The sequence below is a fragment of the Vicugna pacos genome, chromosome 7, assembly GCF_048564905.1.
Source record: "Vicugna pacos chromosome 7, VicPac4, whole genome shotgun sequence".
In the NCBI taxonomy this organism is placed as follows: Eukaryota; Metazoa; Chordata; class Mammalia; order Artiodactyla; family Camelidae; genus Vicugna; species Vicugna pacos.
In genome coordinates this window covers 78,373,578-78,401,253 of record NC_132993.1, presented here as the reverse complement: position 1 = coordinate 78,401,253, position 27,676 = coordinate 78,373,578, and the positions used below count along the sequence as shown (strand labels likewise).

At 46.6% G+C, this 27,676-nt stretch overlaps 1 protein-coding gene across 4 annotated transcripts in view; it reads left to right on the top strand.

Moving 5' to 3' along the window:
• Positions 1-27,676, top strand: part of LAMB1 (laminin subunit beta 1) — a 68,380-nt gene that overhangs the window by 24,901 nt on the left and 15,803 nt on the right. For all 4 annotated transcript variants that reach the window (XR_012074589.1, XR_012074588.1, XM_072965220.1 and 1 more), the window contains 12 exons: positions 229-308; positions 8,878-9,013; positions 10,300-10,458; positions 11,912-12,039; positions 12,257-12,380; positions 12,811-13,015; positions 13,593-13,736; positions 13,953-14,184; positions 16,905-17,068; positions 18,177-18,401; positions 19,505-19,719; positions 20,456-20,552. Coding sequence is in view for 2 of the 4 variants with exons in the window: in XM_072965220.1 (XP_072821321.1) it covers positions 229-308; positions 8,878-9,013; positions 10,300-10,458; positions 11,912-12,039; positions 12,257-12,380; positions 12,811-13,015; positions 13,593-13,736; positions 13,953-14,184; positions 16,905-17,068; positions 18,177-18,401; positions 19,505-19,719; positions 20,456-20,552 (1,909 nt within the window). In the remaining 2 variants the exon portion in view is untranslated. The remainder of the gene's footprint in view (positions 1-228; positions 309-8,877; positions 9,014-10,299; positions 10,459-11,911; positions 12,040-12,256; positions 12,381-12,810; positions 13,016-13,592; positions 13,737-13,952; positions 14,185-16,904; positions 17,069-18,176; positions 18,402-19,504; positions 19,720-20,455; positions 20,553-27,676) is intronic.

Here is a 27,676-nt window from a genome sequence, read left to right as displayed (position 1 = left end):
CTACTCTGATCTGGGCTCGTCACTATGCAACCCCCTCTGACCCCAGCGACCTGCAGCTTGGGTTCTTCATTCTGGAATACTCATCCTTGTGCCTTTTGTAGGCTTTCTGCTTTCATGGTGCAGATGAACGTTTGGAACACCCAAAACACGCCACGACTTGTCTCTTGCTGAGTCTGTTGTGTAATTACAGGAACCCCCCCTTTAGACATTTAATCTTTTGTTCTGCAGCCAGAGCACTGGGGCTTAAGCAACGATTTGGATGGATGTCGACCTTGTGACTGTGACCTTGGGGGAGCCTTAAACAATAGGTGAGTGGAGCTGCGCGGACACTCTCGGACCCTGTCACCTCACAGAGTCCTCATGACCTCTAGGACGAGCAGGACGCTCAGGGTGATAAGCAGGGTGCGTTCACCTTGGTTTGAATGCCTGATAATGACTTTGACCTGTGCTCTTAAGATTCTCAGACTTCTTCATTACGAGAGTTAGTTCTGAAGCCTTCCCTCAGATGTTTGTTTCTTGGTTTTTAATCGTGTTAACTTGTTTCATATTTTACTTTTCAATATTTTTTAAATTATGGAAACTATGTATGCTCGTGGTTTTAAAACAGAATTCAAACAGTTCAGACAGGCATTGTGCCCTTTTTTCTCACGCAGTTCCACTGCCGTCAAGTGCTGCTGTTGAATGTTTCTTGTGTCTCTCTAGAAATTAATAATAGTGCTCTGAATACTTGTGAAAAAATTAGTTTCTTTCCTCTCATTTCTTTTTTTTTTTAAATCTTTCTGATGAAGGAGGGTAATTAGATTTATTTATTTAGTAGAGGTACTGGGAATTGAACCCAGGACCTCATGCATGCTAGGCATGCACTCTACCACTGAGCTATATACCCTCCCCCTCCTCTCATTTCTTTTTAAATAACAGGTTAGGTTTTATTTTTTTTAACAGGCAGGTAGAAAGAAAAAAATAGTCCGTGATTTCTTACTTGGATTTTTTTAGGGACTTTTTGTAATAAATCAAAGTGATATGTGTATGGCTAGTAAGCTGCAACTTTTTTTAATTTGGAGATCTTTTTTCATATCAACATGTATTCATCTAGCTCTTTTTTTTTGTATTCCATCATGTGAAAGTGACATGATTAATTCCTTTTTGTTTTTTGCTTTTTAAAAATATTGCAGTGAATATCCTGCAGATACATCTTTTTTTATTGAAGTATAGTCAGTTACAGTGTGTCAATTGCTGTGTAAAGCACAATGTCCCAGTCATGCATATATGTACATATGTTCATCTTCATATTCTTTTTCATTAAAGATTATTACAAGATATTGAATATAGTTCCCTGTGCTATACAGAAGAAATTTGCTGTTTATCTATTTTTATATATAGTAGTTAATATTTGCAAATCTCAAACTCCCAAATTTATCCTTCCCATCCCCTTCCCCCACTGGTAACGATAAGTTTGTTTCCTAGGTCTCTGAGTTTGAGTTTTGTAGATAAGTTCATTAGTGTCTTTTTTCTTTTTTTAGATTCCACATATAAGTGATATCATATGGTATTTTTCTTTATCTGTCTGACTTACTTCACTTAGAATAACAGTCTCCAGGCCCATCCATGTTACTGCAAATGGCATTATTTTATTTTTATGGCTTAGTAATATTCCATTATATAAATAAGCAACAACTTCTTTATCCAGTCGTCTGTCAATGAACATTTAGGTTGCTTCCATGTCTTGGCTATTCTTGCAGATGTATCTTGATAAATGTTTACAGACATATCCCCAGATTAGGCTCCCCGTGGTGGAACTCCTCAGTGAAAGTACTTGTGCATTTTCTGTTTTACTAGAGGATGTCAGATTGTCCTCCAGACAGATGGTGCTCGTCTGTTTGCCTCCTAACTGGTTACAAAGCCCCTTTTCCCCCGTCCCCACCAGCAGTTGGTATCATCAGACGTTTTATTTCCTACCAATCAAAGAGATAGAAAATGAAGTCCCACTTTGTGTGTAAAGAATCTTTTCATTTCCTCCTTCATGATTTTATTTTTTTCCAACTTCCAAGCACATTCATGAAAATTACCTATGATAATTTTAGTTACTTGAAAATGTTGGTATTCCTTGAATAGATGAGATGTGAAGCTCTCACAAAAATGATCAAAATACACATTTTGGCAAGATGTTAAATGTGTGGGAGTTTGATGAATCACCTTTGAGTCAAAGAGGATTTGAGTCTCTGTTACTGGATCAGATTCAGAACATCTGGTCAAAACAGTGTAAGTGACTGTTGGGAGGACAGGCAGATGTTTCCTTGTGGCCAGAGCCTTCCCTGAGAGAGCACGCTGGGTTCACTGAGCAAGCTTCATGTGCGCGAAAACTGACTCTTACGAGAATGATTTCCCAGCGCCGTGGTAGTCTGCTTGGGAGGGAAGAGTTTAGGCAGCAAGAACATATTCTCTTTGGCCTCTCGATTTGGGTTTGTTCTATTCAAGATAGTGCAGGAAACGCAGGACAGCATGTGGCCTCTGAAACTCCAGGGTGAATTTCTGTTCTTAGAAACCCTCCGGAGGGGAGGAAGTGAGGATAATCCCATAAAAATGGGAAGGAAGACCAACTGCTATCTGCTTATGGAATCATGTCTGTGACTTTCCATCATGATTCCTAGAACACATGCCGACTCCTTTAGTAATTGATTCATCAATTCCAAGCTGTCATCCCTCCAAAAATCCTTCTTGATTAGTGGCATACATAACTCTCCAAGTTATGTCCTAAACTCGGGAATGTCCTATGTTCCTTGATCCTCAACGGTTTCTGTCACTTACACTCCCTCCCTCTTTCTCTCTCTTTCTCACTTATGCTTCCTGTCCCTAAATCCACCCACACACAGCCCCCAGCCTGCCCCCTTGTCTCTCCTGCAAAAATGTGTGAAAACCAGAACGTGCTAATCAAGAGAGTTTATGAAGCAGAACATTTTAGTGAAGATTTTAAAGTGGGTCGTTATCTTTCTAGCATGATTGATGAGATGCCTTACCTTTTGGCATCATGGATGGGAGGGGAAAAAAGAAGCTTTAAAGATGCCTCTAGTCTTGTGACTCCACAGTGTTTGGCAGGGATCCTTTTCAAGGCTGTTTTTCCCCATGAGGACTTTCTTTGAGAGTCCCAAAGGGGTGATAGAGGTTCTGTCTTCTGAAGTACCGATTCCACTAGAACTCTGGGTGCATGGCAGATACTCAGAATTCACTTACTGAATGATTTCTTGCGAACACTTGTGAATATCTCCCACCTGATAATATTACTTTGCTTTGCCTTGGCCACTTGTTGAATAAATGTTGATAGAGTAAAAGAATTTGAGAAACAAAAGATTTTTATGATATAAAAACTAAACATGCACTCCCATTGCCTTGGGAGAGGCAATCTCGAGATCAGTCCCAAACATTCCTTAGTTAAGTTACTTTGGCCAGGGACAGATGAAGTGTAAAATCATGAAGTGGAAAAATGTTTCGTTTAATGAGCTGAACGGGTTTTGGTAGAACAATAAAAGTTTAGTAATCCATGTCTATTATGTTGACAGCTAATCTGAACTTGCGAATATTTTAAAGTAAGACTTAATTGATTTAAGTAACATGATTCAAGCCAGGTTAATGAAGTTTTGCCTAGTAGATAACCTGCTTTCATGAATAAGAGTGATTGCTAAGGAAAATGCTGCTTGCCAATGTTTAAAAACATTGAAAAATATAAACAACTTTGCAGCATCCTTTAAAATCATTTCATCAATTAAATTTAGGACTTTGATGTCTGGCTTGAAGCCCATCACTTTTGTGAAGACTTCTCCTTCCCAGACTGAAGTCCCCAACCCTCCCTTGATGTGAAAACACATTCACAACAACACGTCACTTCTGTATTTCTGTCCGTCCTGCTTCTGCTCGATTCTGCTCTGTTGTAGCTGTTTGTATTTCCAAGGTCTCTCTGGACAGGGATTGTGTCTCACCTGTTTTTGCGTCTCCCTCTGTGCCCCCAGCACTGTGGTAGGTGCTCAGTAAATGAGGAACTGAAATTTATCGTACTTTGAAACCAGAGCAGAAATTAATAGATACTTTCATTGGCATATTGAATGATTATCGTATATCTAACCTTTTGTTAATTGCTGTGGCTGCTGGACATAGAGATTTTGGAATATAGCTCCTACCCTTTAAGGAAGTATTCCAGTTGTAGGGAGGTTGGGGGAGGCAGGAAGGCTTTGGAAAAAAAAAAGTATGGTGCTGATTGCTTATCAAAGTGGAACCAACTCTTACTTGTAATCAGAATTATGGAGATGTCAATGTTGAACAGAGTAGTGGTCCTTAGAAATGATGCTTTAAAAAAAAACTTGGTGGGGGGCAGTAATTAGGTTTGTTTGTTTTTAGAGGCAGTACTGGGGATTGAACCCAGGACCTCATGCATACTAAGCACGTGCTCTACCACTTGAGCTGTACCCTCCCCCAGGAATGATTTTTATCCATTAATGGCTTTCTTTTTATGAATTTCTTAATAATAGAGATGTTGAGTTTTTACAGTATTTTCCCCTGCTCATCACTGTTTAAATGAAATGGTCTGCCTTGCAATAGTTGCTGATTTCTATATTGATGAGAAATCTGTTTTTGAAAGATACCCTTGGCCTTCACCAAAAAAACTGCGCCTGTGTTAGTTGTCTCTCGTTGCCATGACACATTACCACGACTTGGTGGCCTGAAACAACATAAACGTATTATCTGATAGTTCTGGATGTCAGACATGATCTCAGTAGACTAAAATCAAGATGTCGGTAGGGCTGTGTTTGTACCTGAAGGCTCTGAGACCCCCCTGCTCATTCAAGTTGTTGGCAGAATTCAGTTCCTTTTGGATGTCGGGTGGCATCCCCATTTTCCTGCTGGCCATCAGCTGAGGGCCCGTCCTGGCTTCTGGAGGCTGCATATGTTCCTTGACTCATGGCCTCCTTCTTTGACCTTCCAAGCCAGCACCAGTGGGTCAGTCCTTCTCATGGCACAGCTCAGGCCCACCTAGATAAGCCAGGATAATCTCCCTTCTCAAGGTGCTTAACTCCAGTCATGTCGGCCAAGTTCCTTGTGTCACGTGAGGTCACATACCAGAGACTCCGGGGATGAGGATGTGGACCTCTGTGAAAGCCATTATTCTACCTGCCCCAGGACCTGATTTATTGTGTTTGACGTCCTCACTCTACCTGACTGAGCTGATGAATTGAATCTGTATCGAATTATAGGGAAATTGGTGGGAGGAATATATAAAATTGTAAAGTGTACCATTTCTATCCAGTAGGATTTTTACATGAACACAGGAAAAAACAATGACAGTTATGTAATAAATTGATAAATGTATAATGAATAATCTTTTTTCTCACTGTGGAGGAGGTGGGATTTGAACTTCAGGTGAAGGCACAGTTGGGCGAACGTGGCTTGGTCCAGGTCAGACCAGATCTTGGTCTGATCTTGACCATCTCTGCTCACATTCCTCCGTTCCCCCTCTTTGTTCTTGTCTTCTCATCTTCCCTGCCTGGCAGAGCCTCTGTCTGCAACCTTCAGGGCCACCCTTTTCTGGCGCCCCTCAGCCAGATGAATGGTGTCTTCGTCTCACCCCTAGTTCTTTACGCTTAGCTCTGAAAAGGCACCTCCTGCATTTTGAGCTGTGTCTTGGCCAATTGCTTGATTGTTTATCTCCCCAGTTAGACGGGGAGTTCTTTAGGACAGGGGCTATTTTTTCCTTCCATTTTGTTCTCCATATCAGTTAGCTATAAACAATGGACTTAACGAGGATGTAAGGACTGGTTCAGAGGGAAGTTGACAATGGACTAAAATGTGAGAGTATTGACACTGAAAGCACAGCTTTCAGGGCCAATTATTTGCTCAGTAAATATTTGTGGAAGAGGCTGAGGAGTGTGGCTGATCTGAAGCCAGGGGCGGGCAGAAGAAAGAGAAGCAGTTGCTTTCAGAGGATGCGTCATGGAGCTGCTGGAAATCGGGCAGAGGCACCATGACTTGATGAAGAAATAAGGGGTGTGTCCTTATAAAGTAATGAAGGCGGTGCCATGGAAAGATGGGTTTGCCAGTATAAGTGAATGGATTGGGCAGGGGAGAGAGAAAAGCTAGAAAGGTCAGTTTGGGAGGCGGCTGGAGTAACAGAGATGGAATGATGATGTGCTGGACCAGGGTCGTAACAGCAACAACGGGAGGAAACCACCGAGTTGAGAAACGTCTTGAAATAACACATGGGTGTCATTGAGGATAAGGGACAGGGTAGATGACGTCTCCCCTACATCAGAAGAATTTAAATCTGCTGACAGATAGCAGAGGTGAAGATACGAAGTCAGCGTGTGAGGTGATGAACGCTTGGGGACAAAATGAGTTAGAGGTGACAGCTGGGCAGACCATGGAAATGTCCAGCCAGAGCACAGCTGAGGAAGAACTAAGAGCTGTATGTGTGAGGGCCGTCTGCCGGGGGCAGGGAAAGCCACAAGAACGAGTTCATCAAAGGGGGAAACGCTGCGTGGGCGCCATGCCTGCCGATGGCAGCAGTTCAAGTGTGAAGACACAGGTGTGCGAGTGGCGGGGCTGGTGCGAGGGGAGTGCCTTTCGCACGAGTCCATTCCCCTTTAGAGCTGTGCTGTGGGTCCGCGGGCGTCAGGAGCCTGCCCGCTGTCTTCATCCTCACTCTGCTTTGCTTGCTCTCCTGTGATGGATGGCAGGGGGCAGAACCTGGTCTTTTCTTCCTTGGTGGTTCATGTTTTGGACGTTTGTTCCCTCACCAGACATCTGCTGGGGAGGAAAGAAGGATTTTCTTTAGTCCGTATGATGTCATGTCTGCTGCGTGAATTTGGGAAAATGGCTTTGGTTGGTGGGTTGAGCCAAAAGAGGGCTAGGTCCTAATTGGAACAAGCTTTCCTCCTCGGGGAATTGGCAACGGGACGTTAAGTGTTCTTACCCCTGTAGGACAAAAACTGTTTATGTGACACACAGGAAGAAGACTTCAGCTGGACCAAGATAGGGCTGTTTGGGGTGTTTTTAATAAACCTCTGAGTGTTCAGACTTCCTGTGAGTTATAACTTGCCTTAGGTACTTGGTTTAAAATGAACTTTGGGATGAGAGGAGAAAAAAAAAAAAAAAAACTCTGGGAATAGGTTTAAAGTAATAGTTCCAAACCACATCTTGATTTTAATGAAGTAAAAATGGGTACGTGTAGTTCAGTTTTACCTTGTCTTAGAGTCATGATACAGAGGAAAAAGACAGAGGCTGAGAAAAAAACAAATACATTATAGTTTATCCGAGGTCTTTGTTACCTAAAATAATGAGTAATAACAGAAAAGTTATTTATATTAAATCTCCTATTTTTCCTTTTTTCTACTTTTTTTATTCAAAATGCCTGTCCTTCACACACTGATCTGTTCAGCCGACCCTGGAGTGTGTCTGCGTGGAGAGCGTTGGGCCAGGCCCCTGGGGAGGGTGACTGAGGCACAGTTCAGGGCTTACAGCCACCGAGGGGGTGAGGTAGTTCTGTCAGTAGTTCTACTGGAAGAGAGAAAGTGATAAATGTCTTAACAGTAGAGATAAAGACCAGTGGAGACCTCAGAAAGCACCACTTGAGAACAGAAGAGGAAGGGGACCAAACAGGACTTTGTGGAAAGGATGACAGTTGAGCAGGGCTTTGAAAAACAGGTAGGATCTGAAGGCACGGTGCCTCAGCTGTGATGTGAACATCTGCTTGGTGATAAGCTTTGCTGTAGATGCTGTACATACGTCGTTTCCCCTGCCAGGAGGTGGTGGCGTGAAGGAGAAGGTGGTTCTTTGTGTGGAATGGGGAGTGATGGTGAGGAAATACGACAACAGGAGCCACTCGTGAGCTGAATCTTAAAAGAAGAATGGGGAGGATCTTTGCTGAGTAGATAAAAGAGCAGGGCGTTCCAGGCTGCAGGAACCACACGAGCAAAGGGAAAGGGTCTAAAGGGTCGTGAACAACCCAGTGCTTGGACAAACTAAGTAGCTGGGTGTGGTTGGAGAGACAAAGGGGAGAGGGGAGGCTAGAAAGGTAAGGGAGAGCCAGGTGTGGGAGGCCTGGTGCGCCTCCCCAAAGCCATCGTCCCTGGAAATGATAAAGTTGATGGATCTTAGAAAGGTCATTCAGGCAGCTCTGGAGGAAGGTGGCTGTTTAGGTTGGGAAGTTGGAAGACTGGCAATAAAGATATCAATTAGAAGGGTGTCACTGCTTTTACTGTGAGCAAGAGAGAGAAGAAAGGCATAGCACAGCCATGGAAGGAGGGGAGAGAGACACAAGATGCCAGGAAGGGAAGTCACAGAACTGGGTTCCTCACTGGATGTGAAGAAGGAATCTAAGGAATAACTTCTAGGTTTCTGACCAGATTGACTCGGTGGGTGGTGATGTCTTCTCCCCAGCAGAGAACACGGGAGGGAGTGGGTCCTGCCCTTTGGGGCCTGTGGTTCGCCTCTGGGACCGCTAACTGGGAGCTGTCCTTCCGGGAGTTGGTTATCTGGGTCCGAGGCCCAGGAAAGGGGCTGCAGTTGGAAATATGGAGGAAGAGATAAAATCTCAAAGCAAGAACATATGTGATACCTACAGAAAACCCCCAACGTGGTGCGGATGGAGCACAGGAAAGGGACAGCAAGGGAGTTAAAACTGAAAGACCAGGTCGCGGAGAGCTTTCAACCTTGAAGTTTGGGATTAATTTGGAGGCAGTATTTTTCCCACGTACTTATTTTCTGAAGGAAGTAAGAAAAGCCTCCCTGAATGCTTCACCCCATTGAATGCTTAATGGCAAATACAGACCTGCATCCGGGGGTTCGTTTATGAACGTGGTGAGCACAGCTGACCCGATTCTCCTTCATTTCCAGTTGCTCTGCGGAGTCGGGCCAGTGCGTGTGCCGACCCCACATGATCGGACGTCAGTGTGACGAAGTGGAATCCGGTTACTACTTCACCACCTTGGATCACTACATCTATGAAGCAGAGGAAGCCAACTTTGGGCCTGTAAGTAAGGAGGGGGCTCGCCAGATGGGTAAAAGGAGTGTTTCCTGGAGCGGTAATGGCATCTGCACATTGTGTAAAGAGACCAGTTAAGAAGCATCTCATCAGTGAGTGTGGAGAGGGGATCAAGACTGTGCCTTCTTGAGAACAGTCATATTTAAAGCTAAGTACAAGAAAATTAAAAAATAAAAATAAAGCTAAGTACGTCAGTAACTCAGAAAGAGACTTTGGAACACTCACCAGTAAGGCTTTTGGTGTTTTTTAGCGGAGGGGGCTTGTTTTTCTCATTTCATTCTTCCCTCTACTGATGCTCCAAAGTTATTGACCTAATACAGTAAATGCTCAGTGAAGCTACTGTTTGTTTTCTATTGTCACGTGACAAGCCACCCCCAAAGTTAGTGGCTTTAAAATACGTGTCTGACACTTCAGCTGGGGTGACGGGGCACTTTTCTCCAAGTAGCCATCTCGAGCTTCCTCACAGAGTGGTGGAGTCAGGGTAGTGAGACTTCGTGCATGGCTGCTGGCTTCCAAGAAGGAGGAAACAGAAACTGCCAGGTCTCTTACGGTCTGGGCTGAGAAGCCCCGGAATGTCGTTTTCTCACATTTTGCTGGTCACAAGTCTCAAGGCCAGACCGGATTCAAGGGCAGGGGAACATGGGTTCCCCCTCTTGATGGGTAAGGCCACACACGTACATTACAAGGAATGAACGACTTCATCTTCAGAGATGACTGATCACTGGCGTTATATATAATCCTTTGGACAAACCCGAATGCATGTTTGAGTTAAACAACTCAGCTTGATCCATTCTTGGTCTCGGTGACAATCAGAATTCACTCATCAGCTATGAACATGCATGATTGTACCAAGTTTCCTTACTTGTACTTGGAGCTTGAAACAAATGCCAGTGAGAATGACAGACAGACAGACAGCCTCGAGATAGCGGACCAGCCTCGTAGAAATCCAGGACCTGGTCCTAGGCTTGTAACTGCGTCTGGGATGTTCTCTCTCCTTCCTTCATGCGCACTTCCCTGGTTGTATCATAGAAGCTGTATCCCAAGCCTGGAATCCCACCCCCAACGTCCCAAGACCCTCAACCTAAGAACTAAAAAGAAACTGATTTCCCATTAATATATCAAAAGCTTTTTTCAGTGTGCTGGGAAACTGATTGCAGAAAGGGGTATAATGTCTTCAGTTTTGGACCTTTGGGTGACTGTAGGTTTCCTTGACTGGTTACATCGAATTGAATTGCATTTCCAGTAGAGTGGCACTACTGTCCTCTCGTCCTCAGGGGGTCAGCATAGTGGAGCGGCAGTATGTCCAGGACCGGATTCCTTCCTGGACCGGAGCGGGCTTCGTCCGGGTGCCCGAAGGGGCTTACTTGGAGTTCTTCATTGACAACATACCGTATTCCATGGAGTACGAGATCCTAATTCGCTATGAGCCACAGGTAAGCCCTCAGTGGACTAATGGAGTAGGGAATATTGGTAGAAAAGCCCTTCTTCTAATGGACCCAATGTCTTTGTGAAATGTGGTTACATTAGAATAGGAAGTTGTCTGACTTGCCATCGTCCATGGAAATGAAAGTGTACGTTTTTCTTGAATTCACTGTCACCAGCATTTAGTGATCTCCTTGTTAGGCACCCAGCCTTGCTGAGAACTGAGGTGGTGGTGAGAAGGTATCACGTCCTCTCCTTGTCCTGACGACTGCACTGCCCAGGGATGGACACGTGCCCCTAACTGTCATCAAAGGTGGAGGGTGGAAGAGCAGAGACACAAACGGTGCTGGAAGATGAGAGGTTCATTCCAGCCAGGCTGTTCCAGGGGCTGCTGTGTTTCGTAAAGAATCAGGTGTAGATCTTAAAACCTAGAAGGAGTTTTGCCACAAGAGGAAGTAAGAGGTAGCATGAGCAGCGCAGAGAGAGTGTTTAGGGCGTCCTTCCACAGGGCCGGGTCACGGCTATGGTTGGAGATGCTGTTAAGAGAAATGCTACGATCAGTAAATGAACTTGGACTGTGTATTAACAAGCTTACAGAGGATTCTGGGCAGGGGGTTGTCCTTATCTAAGCTGTGTGTTTTGTTGTTGTTGTTCTTATTTTTTGTACTTTTAAGTCAGAGAAAGACAAATATGTGGTATCACTTATATGTGGAATTTAAAAAAAACATGCAAATGAACTTATTTGCAAAACAGAAACAGACTCACAAACACAGAAAAACTTACGGTTACCAAAAGGGGAAAGATGGGAAGAGATAAATTAGGAGTTCGGGATCAACAGATACACGCTACTGTATATAAAACTGGTAAACTAGGACCTACTGTACAGCACAGGGACCTATATTCAATAGCTTGTAATAACCTATAATGGAAGAGTTTGAAAAAGAATATATGCATATGTATCATTGAATCACTTTGCTGTACACCCAAAACTAATGCAATATTGTAAATCAGCTGTACTTCAATAAAAATAAAGAACAAGGACCTACTTATAGCACAGGGAACTATATTCAATATCTTGTAATAACTTAACATGGAAAAGAGTCTGAAAAAAGTGTATGTGTATAACTGAATCACTATGCTGTACACCAGAAACTGACACAGCGTTATAAACCGACTATACTTCAATTTAAAAAGAAAGAGCTGTGTTTTAAGAAGGATGGAAAGGGAATGTTGGGAGAGGCCTGGAGAGCAGTGGGGAGGCTGTTACAGTATCCAGGTGAGAAGGGATTTGGGCTGGAACTGGGGTAATAATCAAGGAAATGGTAAAGAGGGAAGGGAAACTTCACAAGTGAGTGTTTTCCATTTCAACTTGGCTAATGATCAATCTTGAGATGTTTTTACAAACAAAAGGGCAGCAGTGGGTCAGCACAGAGGGTCCTTCTGATCGTCTATTTCTTCCTCTAGCTCCCCGACCACTGGGAGAAGGCTGTCATCATGGTGCAGCGACCTGGGAAGATTCCAACCAGCAGCCGATGTGGAAACACTGTTCCCGATGATGACAACCAGATGGTGTCCCTGTCGCCTGGCTCCAGGTCAGTGTGACGGTGGTTTGCACCCCAGTGGAACTAACATGCAAATTCAGTTTTTTTCTGGTGTCTCGCCCTGTGAGTTGTACAGTTAACATTTCACAGCCGGGGCCAGACGTGGACTGGCGACTTCCTTCCTTTGGGCTGACCAGCATAGAGCTTTGATAGATCAGATACGTAAAGGTGGACCTTTTGTCGCTGTTTCTCTTTTGTTTCGGGGCAGGTATGTGGTCCTCCCACGCCCCGTGTGCTTTGAGAAGGGCGTGAACTACACGGTGCGGTTAGAGCTGCCCCAGTACACGTCCTCCGACAGCAGTGTGGACAGCCCCTACACGCTGATCGACTCCGTAAGTGCAAGGTCGTTGCTGGCGCCAGGGGAGGGCTGGGCAGAAAGTGTGCATCCGCCCTCCCGGGGCTTCTGCCGAGGGCATGCTAGGCAGTGAGGCGGAGTCACTCTTTCCTGCCTCCAAGGCCACTTCGCTTATTTATTTTAATAACTCTGCCGTCTGGAAAGGATCTCCTCAAGCTGATCCTTCCTGAAAATATGAAGTACCTTGACAATGATATTTCAAAAATCATCACACGATGTAAGGGATGTCTAAACCTTTTCTGGCAAGTATATTTAAGAATGGGAAGATTTTCCCGTGACTCCATGAGTCTGTTCATTTTTTTTCTTTTCAAGAGTCTTAGAAGCACTTGAGGGTTTTATGTGTTGACTTGGTTCATGGATGACCCAGGACATGCCCATAAGAACAGTGTGTTCTTGTTTCTTCCTAGCTTGTTCTCATGCCGTTCTGTAAGTCCCTGGACATCTTCACCGTGGGAGGCTCGGGAGACGGGGTGGTCACCAACAGTGCCTGGGAAACCTTTCAGAGATACCGATGCCTGGAGAACAGCAGGAGCGTCGTGAAGACGCCCATGACCGACGTTTGCAGAAACATCATCTTCAGCATCTCCGCCCTGTTGCACCAGACGGGCCTGGGTAGGTATTGCTGTGCTGCTGCCCCTGCTTCCTCGAGAGCACGAGGACACTTGGCATCACGAGGTGCGCGGGCAGGTGTGCCCTGCGGTTCCTGTGGGGCAGTTAGCACGAGGGAGATAGTGTCTCAACTACAGTTGGTCTTGATTTTTTCTTTTTTAAAGTGTATTGGTGAAAGAGCATGACTGACAACGGAATCGTCATCCAGAAACAGACTAGGGACCAGGGAAAAGTCCCTGAGACTTTGCATTCACAGGGTGGGGAGTCGGAATGAAACTTACGTTTTTCGCTTTGAAAGGTCACTTGGCTTTTGTTGGAGGTCCTGTGATTCCTGAGCTTTGAAGGCAAGGGGAGAAACCCTTCATGACCTCCTTCCTAGAAAAACTGCCTGTATCTATCAACCCCAGCTCCTGCCACTTCCCTCACACCCCTCTGAGGGATGTTACTGTTCTAAATGGAGATTCTGAAGGAGCAGAGGTGGTCCAGGCGGGGAGGGTCCAGAACCGGGCAGGACGCGACGTGCCCGTTGCTGTGCGGGAGTGGCTGCCCTGTCTCACAGGCTCTCACCTCTCTCCTGCAGCTTGTGAATGCGACCCTCAGGGCTCGTTAAGTTCCGTCTGCAACCCCAACGGAGGCCAGTGCCAGTGCCGGCCGAACGTGGTTGGAAGAACGTGTGACAGATGTGCTCCGGGCACCTTTGGTTTTGGCCCCAGTGGATGCAAACGTAGGTTCATGATAACAACCATACCGTGTTCGTTCAGATGAGCGGAGTCATGCTAGTGTGGGGCCCCCAGCTTCGGAAGGCCTGCTCCGCTCCAGAAATTGATCACAGGGGGCCCGTGAGTGTTCTGCCGTGGGCACGAGGGGCTGGTATCTAGACGGGATGTGTTTGCATTTACTGGGCTTCTCACCGTGGTCCCTTGGTTGCCTGTTTCTTCAGCTTGCGAGTGCCACCTGCAAGGATCCGTCAATGCTTTCTGCGATCCCATCACCGGCCAGTGCCACTGTTTCCAGGGGGTGTACGCGCGGCAGTGTGACCGGTGCTTCCCCGGGTACTGGGGCTTTCCGAGTTGCCAGCCCTGCCAGTGCAACGGCCATGCCGATGACTGCGACTCGGTGACAGGGGAGTGCTTGAGCTGCCAGGACTACACCACGGGTCACAACTGTGAAAGGTACGTGGACATGACCTCTTGAAATTTTGGGGACGAGGTTGTTTTTGGCTGAGCAAAGAGCATCTTAAACAAACTACAGAAGGAATCTGTCTCCAGCTCTGGGTGGCTCATTTCTGACCACCTCAGTATCTTCTAGGAACTCATTCATTTCACCAGTCCATATTTAGTTTATGCCTCCCGTGTGCCAGGCATTGTTCTGTGCTGGGGATACAGCTGAGAACAAACCTGATGTGAATCCGCCCTCTTTGGGAGTCAGCCTGGAGATCGCCTTAAGGCTGGACAGACATCATCTCCCTGTCTCAGCAGATTTTTGGCCGAGGATGAGACTTGTGAAATGTTAAAACTGCCTGATTTGGGTCAAAGTGGAAACCAAATCCAAATGGGGGTGAGTCATTTTCAATGGCTCTGTTTTCCGAAATGTTTTACGCAACTATAATTTCTAGGAGGCCACAGAAAATGAACAAAAGTGGATCTGTTCTCCAGTCAGCAAATGTTAATTGAATAATTATGGATGTCCTGCCCTGCAGTAGGTATAAGAATGGGACCCAGAGTGGGCCTCGAATAACGTGACAGCCCAGCTCAGTACATAAGGAAACATTCATGTGAAAAAATGACATGCCCACTTAATATTGTTTGTTAATAATGAAAAAAGGCAGACGTGCTATTAAACCTGCTTGTTTTGGACTCAGTCTCTACCTTTAATGTCAGAAATCTTCTGTCTTCTAATATCCATCTGCACTGTATGGGATTTTTGTTTTTAAAAAATTCAGCAAATGCTTCAGCCGGTGGGAAAGTTACTCATCAGATGAAGGAGAAATTGTTAGTGAAAAGTGAATACGTGATGACCTTATGGCAGGAAAATGTGCGTGGCAGCAAATACCGGGCTCTTGGCTCCATGCTGGATGGTACTTGCACATTTTGGGGATTCCAGTGACTCCTCAGAGTAAAAGTCAGTCCTTCCAACCGCAAAATTGCGTTGGAAGAAGATAACAGGAAAACGGTTACACAAGATCAAAAGGGAGAAATTAATATGTTAGTGTCATCTTTTGTTTTCTGTGTTGTTTTTCATTACTATTCTTTCAATGGGAAATGGAGAGTAATTTTGAGAGAAAGAGACAGATGAGAAACTCAGATGAAAAGGGGGAAAAGCGCGTGTAGGGAACAGATAAACAGGTCAGTGTCCACCAGGCTGATGTGAAGTCAGGCAAACTGTGAATTTGATCTGTCAAGCATTTTGATTTCTTGCAGGAGAACTTGAAAGGGTGTAGAAGAAGAAAAGATTTTTAGCCCGAGGTGGATGATGAAGTTTCATTTAAGTGCTTTTGAGATTCTGCTCTCTGGTTTGAGCCAATTTCTCATCATTCTTGTCCTCATTCTGGGATGTTCAGAGTTTCAGACCCAGGAATTTAAAAAGAAGCTCTAGGCTCAAATTGGTCCCAAAGGGGACGGGGAGGGGGAGGCAGGAAATGAACATTCTGTTTCTTTCATGATGTATTTGGATTTATTTCACCTAGAAAAGCCTCATAGAAATCTTTCTCAGAAACCACTGCACAAAGTTGCCTCATCACTGCTGAGTCTTCCAGCACATAACTGGGGCATGTGTTCTTGTATGATGTCTGTGTCTAATTAAGTAGAAGGTTAATTTCCTCTGAAGAACTTCCCCTTCTATTTCATCATCCTCTCTGCACTCCCTTTTAAAAATATTACCTCTGCCTCAAAAAAAAAAAAAAAGAGAGAAAGAGAAAAGAAGACACTGAATTAGAAGTTCTAGGACCAGTTCTGCTTCTAACCTGCTCCAAAACCTTGCGTGTGTTAGCTCACCTCTCTGAGTAGTCACCTTTCTGATAGTTGAATATGGAGGCTGGGTTAGATGATCTTCTATTCCTTCAAGCTCTTATGTTGTAGGAAGTAAAAAAAGTAACCTAATTACCAGTCATGTTGAGAAGCAGCATGACATAGTAAAAGAATTCCTTGCTGAAAGTCAGGAGGCTGAATTCAGATCCTGGCTCATTACTAACTAGTTGTAGAAGCCTTGCAAACCATGTAAGCTCCATGGATGCCTTATCTATTGAGAAGAGATGGGGACCTGTTGGGTTGGGGAATTGATAAATAACATCTCTCATCTCTGAGAAACAGACACAAGAGGCATGCAGCTGGAGAGCATCCTTATCAGCTTTATTGCTGGTAAAGGCTGGATTGCAGAACAAGCCGCTGTGGGCTTGCCAACACATCACCCATCCCAGGCAGAGGCGGAGGCAGACAATCACAAGCTCTCTTTCCCCTATGCCCCTCTCCCAGACTCCTTAATGCAAGGAGGGGGCTGACCATGGTGCTCAAGGCAGGCAGCTGATAGGACAGTAGGGTGCACATGGGCAGATGTACTTCCTCTGGGGAGGAGTAAATGAGGGTCCGGGTGAGGCCAAGGGTGTCACCCTAATGCAGTGGTCCTGCAAGTGGGATCCCCAGACCAGCAGCATCAGCATCACCTCCTGAGTCAGAAATGGGGAGAGGAAGCCCGCAATCTGTGTTTTCACAAGCAGTCCAGGGAATTCTGATGGGAGCTGATGTTTGAGCCACAGCTCTGCTGGAAAGTCTTCCATGCGGAAACGTGAGGAACGGGGAATGATGTCCCCAAATAGAGGACATGGATTTTTGGACTTTTTCTTGTAGCAATTTTCGCGTAACTGTGGTTCATGACCTCTCTCCTGCGGCTGCTGTAGGTGCTTGGCTGGTTACTATGGAGACCCCATCATCGGGTCCGGCGATCACTGCCGCCCTTGTCCTTGCCCGGATGGTCCCGACAGCGGGCGCCAGTTTGCCAGCAGCTGTTATCAGGACCCTGTTACTTTACAGCTTGCCTGTGTCTGTAATCCTGGATACGTTGGTAAGTAATGTCCAGACTTTCGGAGGAAAGGGTGTGTCTTTATGAGGTTAGTTGTCAAGGAAGAAAAAAAGATGGAACAGTGAGCCAATTTAGTTGTATTTTTACAATCCTTAATTAAAAGTGAAGGGAATCCAAAGTATAAAAGATGCTCTTTTCCTGTTTGTCACGTGGGGTTAGTCAATTCCTGTGTCTCTATAATAATAACGTTATAACACAGAGCACAGCAGCAAACTCATTTAATCCCTAAGTTCCTATGCACATTTTTCTGTTCTTAGCCAGTAGCAAGATTATAATTTACATTTTACATCTCCCTTCTCTAATCCAGTTCGTAGTGGAAGGGTCTTAAAGTAGTAAAATGCCCAATAGTGGGCAGAAGGGAAGAGAAGAATGTCGTGGGGGGACGCCCAGACGACAGAGTCGGTCAGAGCTGGATATAGTCTTTGCTGTTCATTGTACTCGCAGTATCTGTCCAGGTTCATGGAGTGCAGCGGGTTGGGAACGCAAACTCCCTTTTATTTCATCCTTGATGCCACTGTTTCAAATATTCATTATGCTTCCACATCGTTTGGCCAGTTTGCATGTCATTTGAGGACTTCTGAAGAAGAGAAATTGGGAGGAGTGGGTAGAGTTCACTGGCAGAGCACGGGCTTAGCGTGCATAAGGTCCTGGATTCAATCCCCAGTACCTCCATTAAAATCCCCTCCTTTAAAAAAAAAAAAAAAAAGAAAAGAAAAGAAAAATTGATCATCACAAAGGGCCCCATTTTTCAGGTTGCTCATGTAGGCGCAGGGATTTTTCAGTTCATAGAATCCTTAAGATTTAGCATTAAGCCCAGCTTTCCACTGTGAGCTGGTCTTTGCGCTCCGAACCGCTCCATCCCTGGGTGATGAGGAGCTGAAGTCCCACGTGCTGCTTGGCAACCAGGACCGCGCTGCCTGGGCTGGGTCTCCGGTGGGCGGGTGTGTGTGTGTGTGTGTGTGTGTGTGGACCGCGCTGCCTGGGCTGGGTCTCCGGTGGGCGGGTGTGTGTGTGTGTCGGGGGGTGGCGGGACCCCTCCCCTCCCCTCCGGGGGCGCCGGAGGCACCAAGCTGGTCTTATTGGACGACAGGCTCCAGATGCGACGACTGTGCCGCGGGCTTCTTCGGGAACCCCTCGGACATGGGGGGCACATGTCAGCCTTGCGAGTGCCACCACAACATTGACACCGCGGACCCGGAAGCCTGCGACAAGGAGACGGGGCGGTGCCGGAAGTGCCTGTACCACACGGAAGGCGAGCGCTGCCAGCTGTGCCGCCGCGGGTACTACGGGGACGCCCTCCGGCAGGACTGCCGCAGTAAGATGCCCCTCCTCCCGCCGCTCGCTGGAGTGGCTTCCACCCTCCTCCTCCTCGCCGGGGGGCGGGGGGGGGTTAATTTGGGTGTTTGTTTCATCGCTTGTTCAGAGAGGGAAAATTTCACTCTCGACAAAGGAAAGATGAGGCTGTGTTGCTTTGTTTTGGTTTTTACGTCCTCGTTGCCTGGCAGGGCTGAAGTGTTGAGCTGCGCCCACAGCCCTGAAGGGAACTAAAAGGAAAAGCTGAGTAGCTGTCACGGTGATCAATGGCACCCAGTAGAGTGTATTGATCTGATGTTCTGCCCGTGAACTTGCTGATTGCCTGGGACTTCTGCATCCTAGATACCCGCTTTGGTCCACACCTTTTCTTACATCACTGATGGATAGAGCCTTCCTACTTAAGGGAGAGAAGGAAGTGACATCTCTGAAGTCTGTCTTTCAGTGTTTCTCTCATGGAGAGACCAGCCAGCATTTCCTGGCCCCCAGGCCCTGTCTTTATACAAACAGGTGTGGAATGTTGAGGACTAGTAGGATTGGATTTCTTAAAGCCTTCCTGGCTTATAGGGGAGGGTAGAGCTCAAGTGGTAGAGTGCATGGTTAGCATGCATGAAGTCCTGGGTTCAATCCCCAGTACCTCCATTAAAAAATATATATTTTTTTAAAAAATCCTACCTAGCTTTAAAGGGCTTTACCTGCTACGTTTCACACATCCATCACTGCTGCTCCCTGCCAAGAGTTCAGAATTAGGTATCTCCACTCCCACAGCATAGTCTTCATTTCCAGTTAAATCCTCAATTTTAAAATAATTCACCGGCAGCTTATTAAATCATGTATTTTGAAACACTGTTGGGCAGAATGTGTCATGGTGCCTGTCTGCCTGAGAAATACCAGAACTCTCTAGAACACCATAGAAGAAGATGAAGAACCACGGTTTTAGATTTTTCCTTCCCATCCCTTCTGTTCCTTTCCCTACTTGTTTGCATTTCCAGGTCGAAATCTGGGGAGGGAAGATTGCGGTCGGTTGATGTAGCTAACTTCTGCGTTGTCCGGGCATTTTCTCAGCGTGACTCCGTAAGTCAGCCTGGCCATGTGGTTTGTTTGTAGAGTGCGTCTGTAATTACCTGGGCACAGTGCAGGAGCACTGTAACGGCTCTGACTGCCAGTGTGACACAGCCACCGGGCAGTGCTCGTGTCTCCCTCACGTGATCGGCCAGAACTGTGACCGCTGCGCACCCAACACCTGGCAGCTGGCCAGCGGGACAGGGTGTGACCCGTGCAACTGTGACGCCGCCCATTCCTTCGGGCCGTCTTGTAACGAGGTGAGGTGCTGTGGCTCCAGGTTGAGGGGGAAGGGGGCTAGTGGGAGGCCCTCCTGGCAGAAGGAAAGATAACTTTGAGTCCCTGTGACAGCTGTTTGGCAGCTTGGCCCCACTTAGAGAAAGTCACCCCTCCTTGTGGTCACAGCTTTGTACCAGGGCGCACAGCTCGGCAAACCCAGCGCAGACTGGATAGCTGCCCTCACTTATCCCCCCTCAGCTAGGACTACAAAGCTGTCTGTGCCCCGGGGCCCCATCAGATGCGCCCAGAGCGCTTCAGCTCGGTGTCCCCACCGCAGGTGCAGCCTTGCTTAGAATGGATGAGAATCAGGCTTTCTTCTCTTAACCACACAGCCTGAAATGAACCATGTAACCATACCCAGCATCATAAAAAGTGCTCTTGTCTCCTGACACACGCACACATATTCTGAAGGTCTGCCCCACTGCAGGTGAGTCCCAGGTGGTCCAAACTCATCCGTGCGGCATGAGGGAACATGCGAATTAAGTGGACCGTGCTCCGGGCCCTCCAGTCCCAGGTGCAGGAGAACAGTGAGGAGATGCCGGCATGGGGCCCTGAGCACCCAGGACGGGAGCAGGATTCCCTTTCGCTGGTCAAGCTGTGAGGCTTTCTTAGGCCCACAGTTCAATCCCACTTGCCCTAACTGGCAGCTGAAAAAGGGAAAGGAGCCTGGCCTCTGCCCGGCAACTGGTTTGACCGAGGTGTGTCTTCTGGCCGCAGTTCACGGGGCAGTGCCAGTGCATGCCTGGCTTCGGAGGCCGCACCTGCAGCGAGTGCCAGGAGCTCTTCTGGGGAGACCCCAGCGTGGAGTGCAGAGGTGAGCTCTTGGATCGGCCGGGAGGGGATGGATGTCTGTAGGACATTCTGTCAACTCTAAAGTACAGCGCAATTGCCCTAGAGAAACTATGCTTAATTACAAAGGAAATTTGTGCTCATTGTTTCAAAAAAAAAATCGAACTAAGTTAGCCCTAGAGACAGGTAGGTAGTAAAAAGTGGACCTGTGTGCTTCCAGCTCCGTTCCTCAGGGGTGATGTTTGTCTGTCTCAGCATGGACAAACATACCTACACACCCCAAATACATACTCAATGGCTTTTTAAAATGCTTTTAACCCAAATGGGCTCAGTCACCCTATAGTTGTGCAGATTGATTTTTTTGCGCCTCTGAACGGTATTCTGTGGCCACTTCCTTGCCCTCACGCGCAGAGCTGATCAGTGGTTCTGGTAGGATTGTTGGATCCCAGTGTATCAAGTAGGTGGTGCCGATAGTCAAAGTCCTCGGCGTGAGTGTCGGGTCCCCACCAGCGGGAACTGGAGGGTGACATCCTGGAGCCCTCGTGCCCCCACAGAGGAATAGGTGGCAGGCGCTCCACATCTGACACATGCAGTTAAAACCCAGATTCCCACTCAGGCTTATGATTGGGCCTGTGAGGGAAAACTTGGTGTTTTCTTACGAGCGGAAACTTGTTCCGATCACGTGAATCAGAAGGATTGCTTAATTTTGATGCTGTTGCAGTTTTTTTGACCTGCTGGATTATTTTTCAGATCTTAAAGCTCTTATGAAAAGGACTTTAATAGACCATTTCTGTATCATTTTCCTTTTCTTTCTTTCCTACTTGGATTTTCTTCCCCATGTTTTAAGTTTATAACTATGGATAAATATCTCCTGTAGTTTATTTGCTCTCTGATATGTTTTCTTCATTGCATACCTGCAATCCTAGGTCCCTGTTGGACTCTACATTTAGGAAAAAAAAATGGTCATTTTCTCTTGGATTCAACTGTAGTGAGAAAAAAAAAAACAGATTTTCAAACTAGTGGTTTGTCAAAAATCGCTAACCTAGGTATGTGTTCCTTTAGAGTCAAACCGTCTATTCCTTAAGGGCCAGGAAACCTCACACAGTGGACACGACGAGAACAAATGGCATGTGATGTGGTTTTCCATACGAGGTGCAGCCAGAAAGGTCTGCACCAACATCTGAGACCAGATGGAGGTTTGTTGCACAGGCGGGGTGATGTCTGCTGTGTTGACACACCAGTGGGTTTTCACTCATCATCCTTCAGTCCAGATGTTGGTTCCTAATGGGATCTGATTTTCTCACTTCGTTAGAAGGTCCGTGACAATCAGTGGACTACTTGCTCCAGGATGTCTCCTGCAAGTAAAATCCTGCTTACACTCTGGTTTCTCCAGGGCTCAAACCACTATTCTGTGAAATTCCTCAATCCTGTGCTGCCTCAAGGACTTGGTTTTATTCAGATAATGGTTCTACCATTGTTGATAGCCCAGTTCTGTCAGCATGTGTCGTTGGCAAAATGGCCTGGGCTGCCAAAACTTTCCGACCTTTTCCTCCATCCAAGCTTTGTTAGCATGAAAAGCCTGTTGCCCGGAGTTGGAGTCAATCAGAGGATTGTTCATTTAATACTCAGAACTTGACCCCTCCCCCTTTCATCTTTAAACTTTCGCCTCTAAATCTGCCAGAGAAACTGTGGCTTATAGGAACAGTTACCAACTTGTTGAGGTCAAAAGTTAGATCATGTTTTAGAAACTTTGCAGGAACAGAAATCCACAGCGCTGAGGTTCACCAGCTTCCTTGTTCATTTCATCCGGAAGAAAGGTCAGCCTGTTAGGGACCCAAATGCTTTTGACTCCCCTTGGAGGAAGCTTATAACTTACAAAGCACCCAGAGAGGGTGGGAATTGACTAACAGTGGGGGGGTCACGGCCAGCCATGGGCCTTGTGCACACAGGATGGCTGTCGGAGTGGGACCAGGATGATTTGAAGGCGGCAGGGACAAGGATGCAGGTGCAGACAGAGTTCAGGGCTCTCGATACTGAAACATAGTCACCAGTGGTAACGAGAGGACCAGAACTTGAAGGGACAGGGTCCAGCGACCAGCAGGGACAAGAATAAGTGTCACCTGACCTTAGATGGAGTGATAGGGGAAAAAAATGTGACCACTTGGCTCAAATTATGTAATGAATTGCCCAGAAGTCTTCAGTTTCAAATCATTCAGCTGAACAGAGCGCAAATGTAGCCCCTCTGGGGCTGCCTCGCTAACAATATGCTTTTAGAAAGACTTAGGTCATGGCCAAGTATTCTTCTTATGGAAAAAACCCAGAGTTATGTGAGAGACAAATGAGTTGGGCCTCCAGCTCATGAATTGTTGAATGTTCCTATTGTCCAGGCGGGTGGGGGCTCTGGGCCGACGGTGCCAAGTCTGAACAAGCCCCCTACTGTGCTGGCTGGAGAGCATCTCGCCCACCCTCTCCTGAACGTGCCCGGGGAAACCTCTGCCTTGTGCTCCAACGAGTCAGGGTCACAGGAGGAATCTTGTTGATGTGGAGATAGCAGAGGGCCTCTGCCTTTTGGGAAATGCCAGTGTCTCCTAAACCTGGACCAATTGGAAATGTGGGCCAGAGGTGAGAGGCTCTGGCGGGGGGCTGGGGTTTTTTTGTTTGTTTTTCATCCTACTTTTCTCATTTCAGATCATTTTTAGTAGAAAATTTAAGTACATTCCTTTGCTCAGACATCCATTCTTTTTAATGCTTATCTTTTCTGTGGCTGGGATCCATTTACCCACCTTACTCTTTATTTCCAGCGTAGCTCAGGAAATCATATGGCATGGGATTCTTTCGAGAATCACAGATATTCTTCTTAGTGGAGGGAAGGCTTGTCTGCAGCCCCGTGCCAAATCCAGCTTGCTGCCCCTGTCGGCAAATAAAGTTTTATTGGAGCCCCGCCTTGCCTGTTTGTTTACGGACGGTCTGGGGCTGCCTTTGTTCTGCAGTGTCAGAGTCCAGTAGTGACAGACCAGAGGGCCCGCAAAGCCTAAATATTTACTATCTCTTATAGAAAATGTTTGCCAGCTCCTAGACCAGAAAGCCAGCTCATTTCTGCAGCTGAAATTCCATTCATTCTCCAACTTCCATTTCCAAACTGAAGTTCTATTCCTGAGGACCAAAAAAAAAAAAAAAAGGTGGGGCTGGAGGAGGTAGAGGATGTAAAGAAAAAGACAGTCCCATTGAAGAGATTAAAAAGTATTTCAATTTCCCTTGCTTAGAGTGAAACAGAAGGGCCTCGGTGAAGTTAGAGTAGACCTTTGGGCATTACCGCACCTCCAGGGGTCCCCTGTTGCTGGGAGGCAAGGTCCCTGGCAAAAGCGAAGAGACCCTGTCACCTGATTTTAAGATATAGTACTTTCTCGGTCCCCAGGGAGGTTCGGGTTTCAAAAGGAAAAGCGGGTGACCAGCAGCGCCCTGAGTGACGGCCCACTGGCGCCTGGGGCGGGGGTGGATGCAGCTGGGGGAGCTGCCCTCACGGGCTCCGCTGGAGACAAGCCATGGGGACCTTTCAGCTGGCAGAGGGGAGCCCGGGAGGAACGGGAGTCATTCAGCAGGTGTCATGTTTTTACCAGATGGTGAAAAGCCATTGAGTATGGACTCTCTTCAGTGGCCAGCGGAGGTCCGCAGGGGGAGAGGAGAGGATATGGAGAAAGCAGGAAAGTTGCACGTACTGATAAAGAGGTCCACAGGCCGGTGGTTCCCACTCTGGCTTTGACTCACTAGCCTTTTCCTCGAGGTCTCAGTATATGTCAAATGGGTGCAACATCCTCCATTGACCTCCCTTGTAGAGATCATGTTCTTATTGTTCGGGATTTTTAAAATTGAAGTATTGTTGCTGTATAATATTCTGTAAGTTACAGGGTACAATACAGTGATTCAAAATTTGTAAAAGTTATACTCGGTTTATAGCTATTGTAAAATATTGGCTTTATTCACCGTGTTGTACAGTAGCTCCTGGTAGCTTATTTTCTACCTAATAGCTCATCTCTTTTTTTTTTATTGAACTACACTTGATTTACAATCTTGTGTCTGCTGTATAGCATAGTGTTTCAGTTATATATTCTTTTCCATATTCTTTTTCATTACAGATTATTACAAGATAGTGAATATAGTTCTCTGCTATGCAGTAGTTTCTTGTTGTTTATCTGTTTTATATATAGTTGTTTGTATCTGCTAATCCCAAACTCCTAATTTATCCCTCCTCTTCCCTTCCCCTTTGGTAACCATAAGTTTGGTTTCTGTGTCTGTGAGTCTTTTTCCATTTTGGAAATAAGTTTGTATCATTTTTTTAGATTCCACATATAAGTGATATCATATGATATTTGTCTTTCTCTGTCCAACTTCACTTAGTATGATAACCTCCATTTCCATCCACGTTGCTGCAAATGGCATTATTTCATGTTTTTTCATGGCTGAGTAGTAGCCCACTGTATAAATATACCCCATCTTCTTTATCCAGTCATCTGCTGATGGACATTTAGGCTGTTTCCATGTCTTGGCTGTTGTAAATAGTGCTGCTGTGAACACTGAGGTGCGTGTGTCTTTTTGAATTAGTTTCTTCCAGGATGTATTCCCAGGAGTAGGATTGCTGGATTGTATGGTAACTCTAGGTTTAGTTTTTAAGGAATCTCCAAACTGTTTTCCATAGTGGCTGCATGTACCTCTTTGTTTTAAATGAGGAGAAAACTTAGTAAAAATAGAGAGAGCCCACTGACCACATAACTAAGACAATACCTACAGAGGAAGGTAGAATTCTCCTGGCTCATCAAAATGATTACTGTCTCATTTTTAGATTCCTGTTCTCCATCTTCATGAGTGGTTCATCTCAAAGATCAGGCAACAGCTTTTGTATTCTTCTTCTTTCCAAGAGAAAGTTTTTGATCCTCTGCCAAATAATCTCACTTCTTAAAGCCACACTGAGCCACAGGTCCACCTGGACTGCTGTCCCTTTCTCTGCAGAGAGGAGCAGACCCACTGGACCCTGTCAGAGACGGTCTGCACAGTTAGGTGATAATTTTTCAGACCCCAGTGAAAGAGATGACTGGAGAGTCTCCTTCACAATTTTAGTGTCTGTGAAGTTTTCAGTTGAACCAACCTTTCTGCTTCAGCAGAAAGGAAAATACTCTTAGGCAGGGTCTTCTTACAGGGTCGTAAGTGCAGGTCTTCCAGAGCTGGCCTCCAGGTGACCCCATCGGGGAAGCTGTTCTGGAAACTCAGGCGGGGAAGGGAGCACTGGTCCACCAGCACTTGAGCAGTTTCTCAGCTTCAGTTGGAAATGGAAACCTGGTGCATCTTAGAGGCCAGTCACCCAGCCCCCTTGCAGAGGAAGGGCAGGGTCGACTTTTTCGGGGATGCCACTGCCAGCCCGCCGTCTGTGACATCTGACCCTGCTTTTCAGATGGAGGAAAGGAATGCTGTCAGCTGAACTGGTCCTGGTCTCTGGACAGCGCCAAAGCTCTTCCACCCTTTGGGATGCTGGTCTTGAAGGGACAGGGTCCAGAGAGCAGCAGGGACGAGGATGGGTATCACCTGAAATTAGGTGGACTCTGGGAAAAGAACGTGACCGCTCTTCTGAAATTATGTAATTAACTGCCAAGTACGTCCCCCACTGCAGATCTTTGTGTTGGGGTGGTTTGTTGGAGGGTATGATTTTAGGTGTTCTGGTATTGCCTGGTGCCAGATGTAGAATTTCCCGACCCCACTAAATCATGGTACTCTTACCTGCAGGAGCACGTCCTAGAGCCGAGGGTCTAGGGAAAACACTCAAAGTTACCTATCCACAGCTCACCTAAGCTGTTTCCTAATTCATGAGAATGCCCGGGGGAGTACAGGAAAAATAAAACATGCCTGGGAAGAACGAATATGCTTGAGGGAAAAAAAAAGTTGAGTGCTTAAAGAAAGAAAAGTTCAGTTTTGAAAACCTAAGGAACCAAGAAAATGCTACAGGTTTTAAAGCCTGAAGTTTGAGGACCAGAGTATTCCAGGCTTCAAATTTTTTAAATCATCAAGAAGTTACTGACAAATATGTAAAGAGAAACGCAAGGCCATGACAGTTTCCGTTTTTCCCATGGAAACGCGGTCAAGCAGTGCTTAGGGCAGGGAGCACCAGACCCTTGCCTGGACACAGTGAGCATGATGAAAACATTTATTGAGAGCTTACTGTGGGCCACACGCTCCTCTGAATACTTGAGAATTAAGGTGTATCTACCTGCAGGCAAGCCCGGGAGGTAGGTGTCATCACCCCTTCTGCAGACGTGGGCACCGTGACCCAGTTCTGCGGGGAAGGCGGGACCCGCAGCCGGGCAGCCCGGGCTCTTCCCGCGACACTGTGCTGCCCCAGCTGGCTGCCGGAGAACTTGCAGCGTCATCGTAGGTGGCAAACAAAGGCAGTGAGAAAGCTCGACAAGCAATGCAGGCAGGATGCGGGGAGGGTCGTGTGGACGGGACGGGCCACACACGCGCGTCCTCCTGGGTCTGGAGTTGAGACATGCTGTGTTTCGCAGGACCATCCGTGACACTGGTTCTGGAAGATACTTCATTCTTCCGTCTTTCACAGGCCAGCTGCAGCTGCGGACTCGAGGAGGTGTCGTAAAGCTGCCCAAGAGAGTCCTGCTCTGCTGTGCTTTGCCACAGCTGATGTCATGTTTTAGGATTATTTTCTTTTATGGGGATTGTGTCTGTCTCCCGGGTGCCTCTCCCAAAAGTGAGGTTAGAGCCTCATTTGGCAAAGCCCGTTGGACTCCAGTTTGCAAGTTAACCCTGTGCTCAGAGCTGAGAGTGGAAAAATGGTTTAAGGTTTGTGTACCTGTGCCCCTGGGGGCCTCAGTCTAGTCAGGGAAATAAGATACTTGTTTTTATTTTTATCCGCACCTTCTCCCAAAAGGATTTCAGGCCAGAGGTAAGGTGTGTGTACCAGCCCTTTGTTACTCGAATACGCTGCAAGCACTGTGAAATGTCACGTGTTGACATGAAACTGGCTGAGTCACCTGAGCTTCGGGACTCTAAGCTGGGGTTCAGTGCCGCAGCATCTCAGCCCCAGTCCATCGGCCAGCAGTGCCAGTTTCACCCTGTGTTCCTTTGCTTCTGCCTAAGATGCCAGCCCTC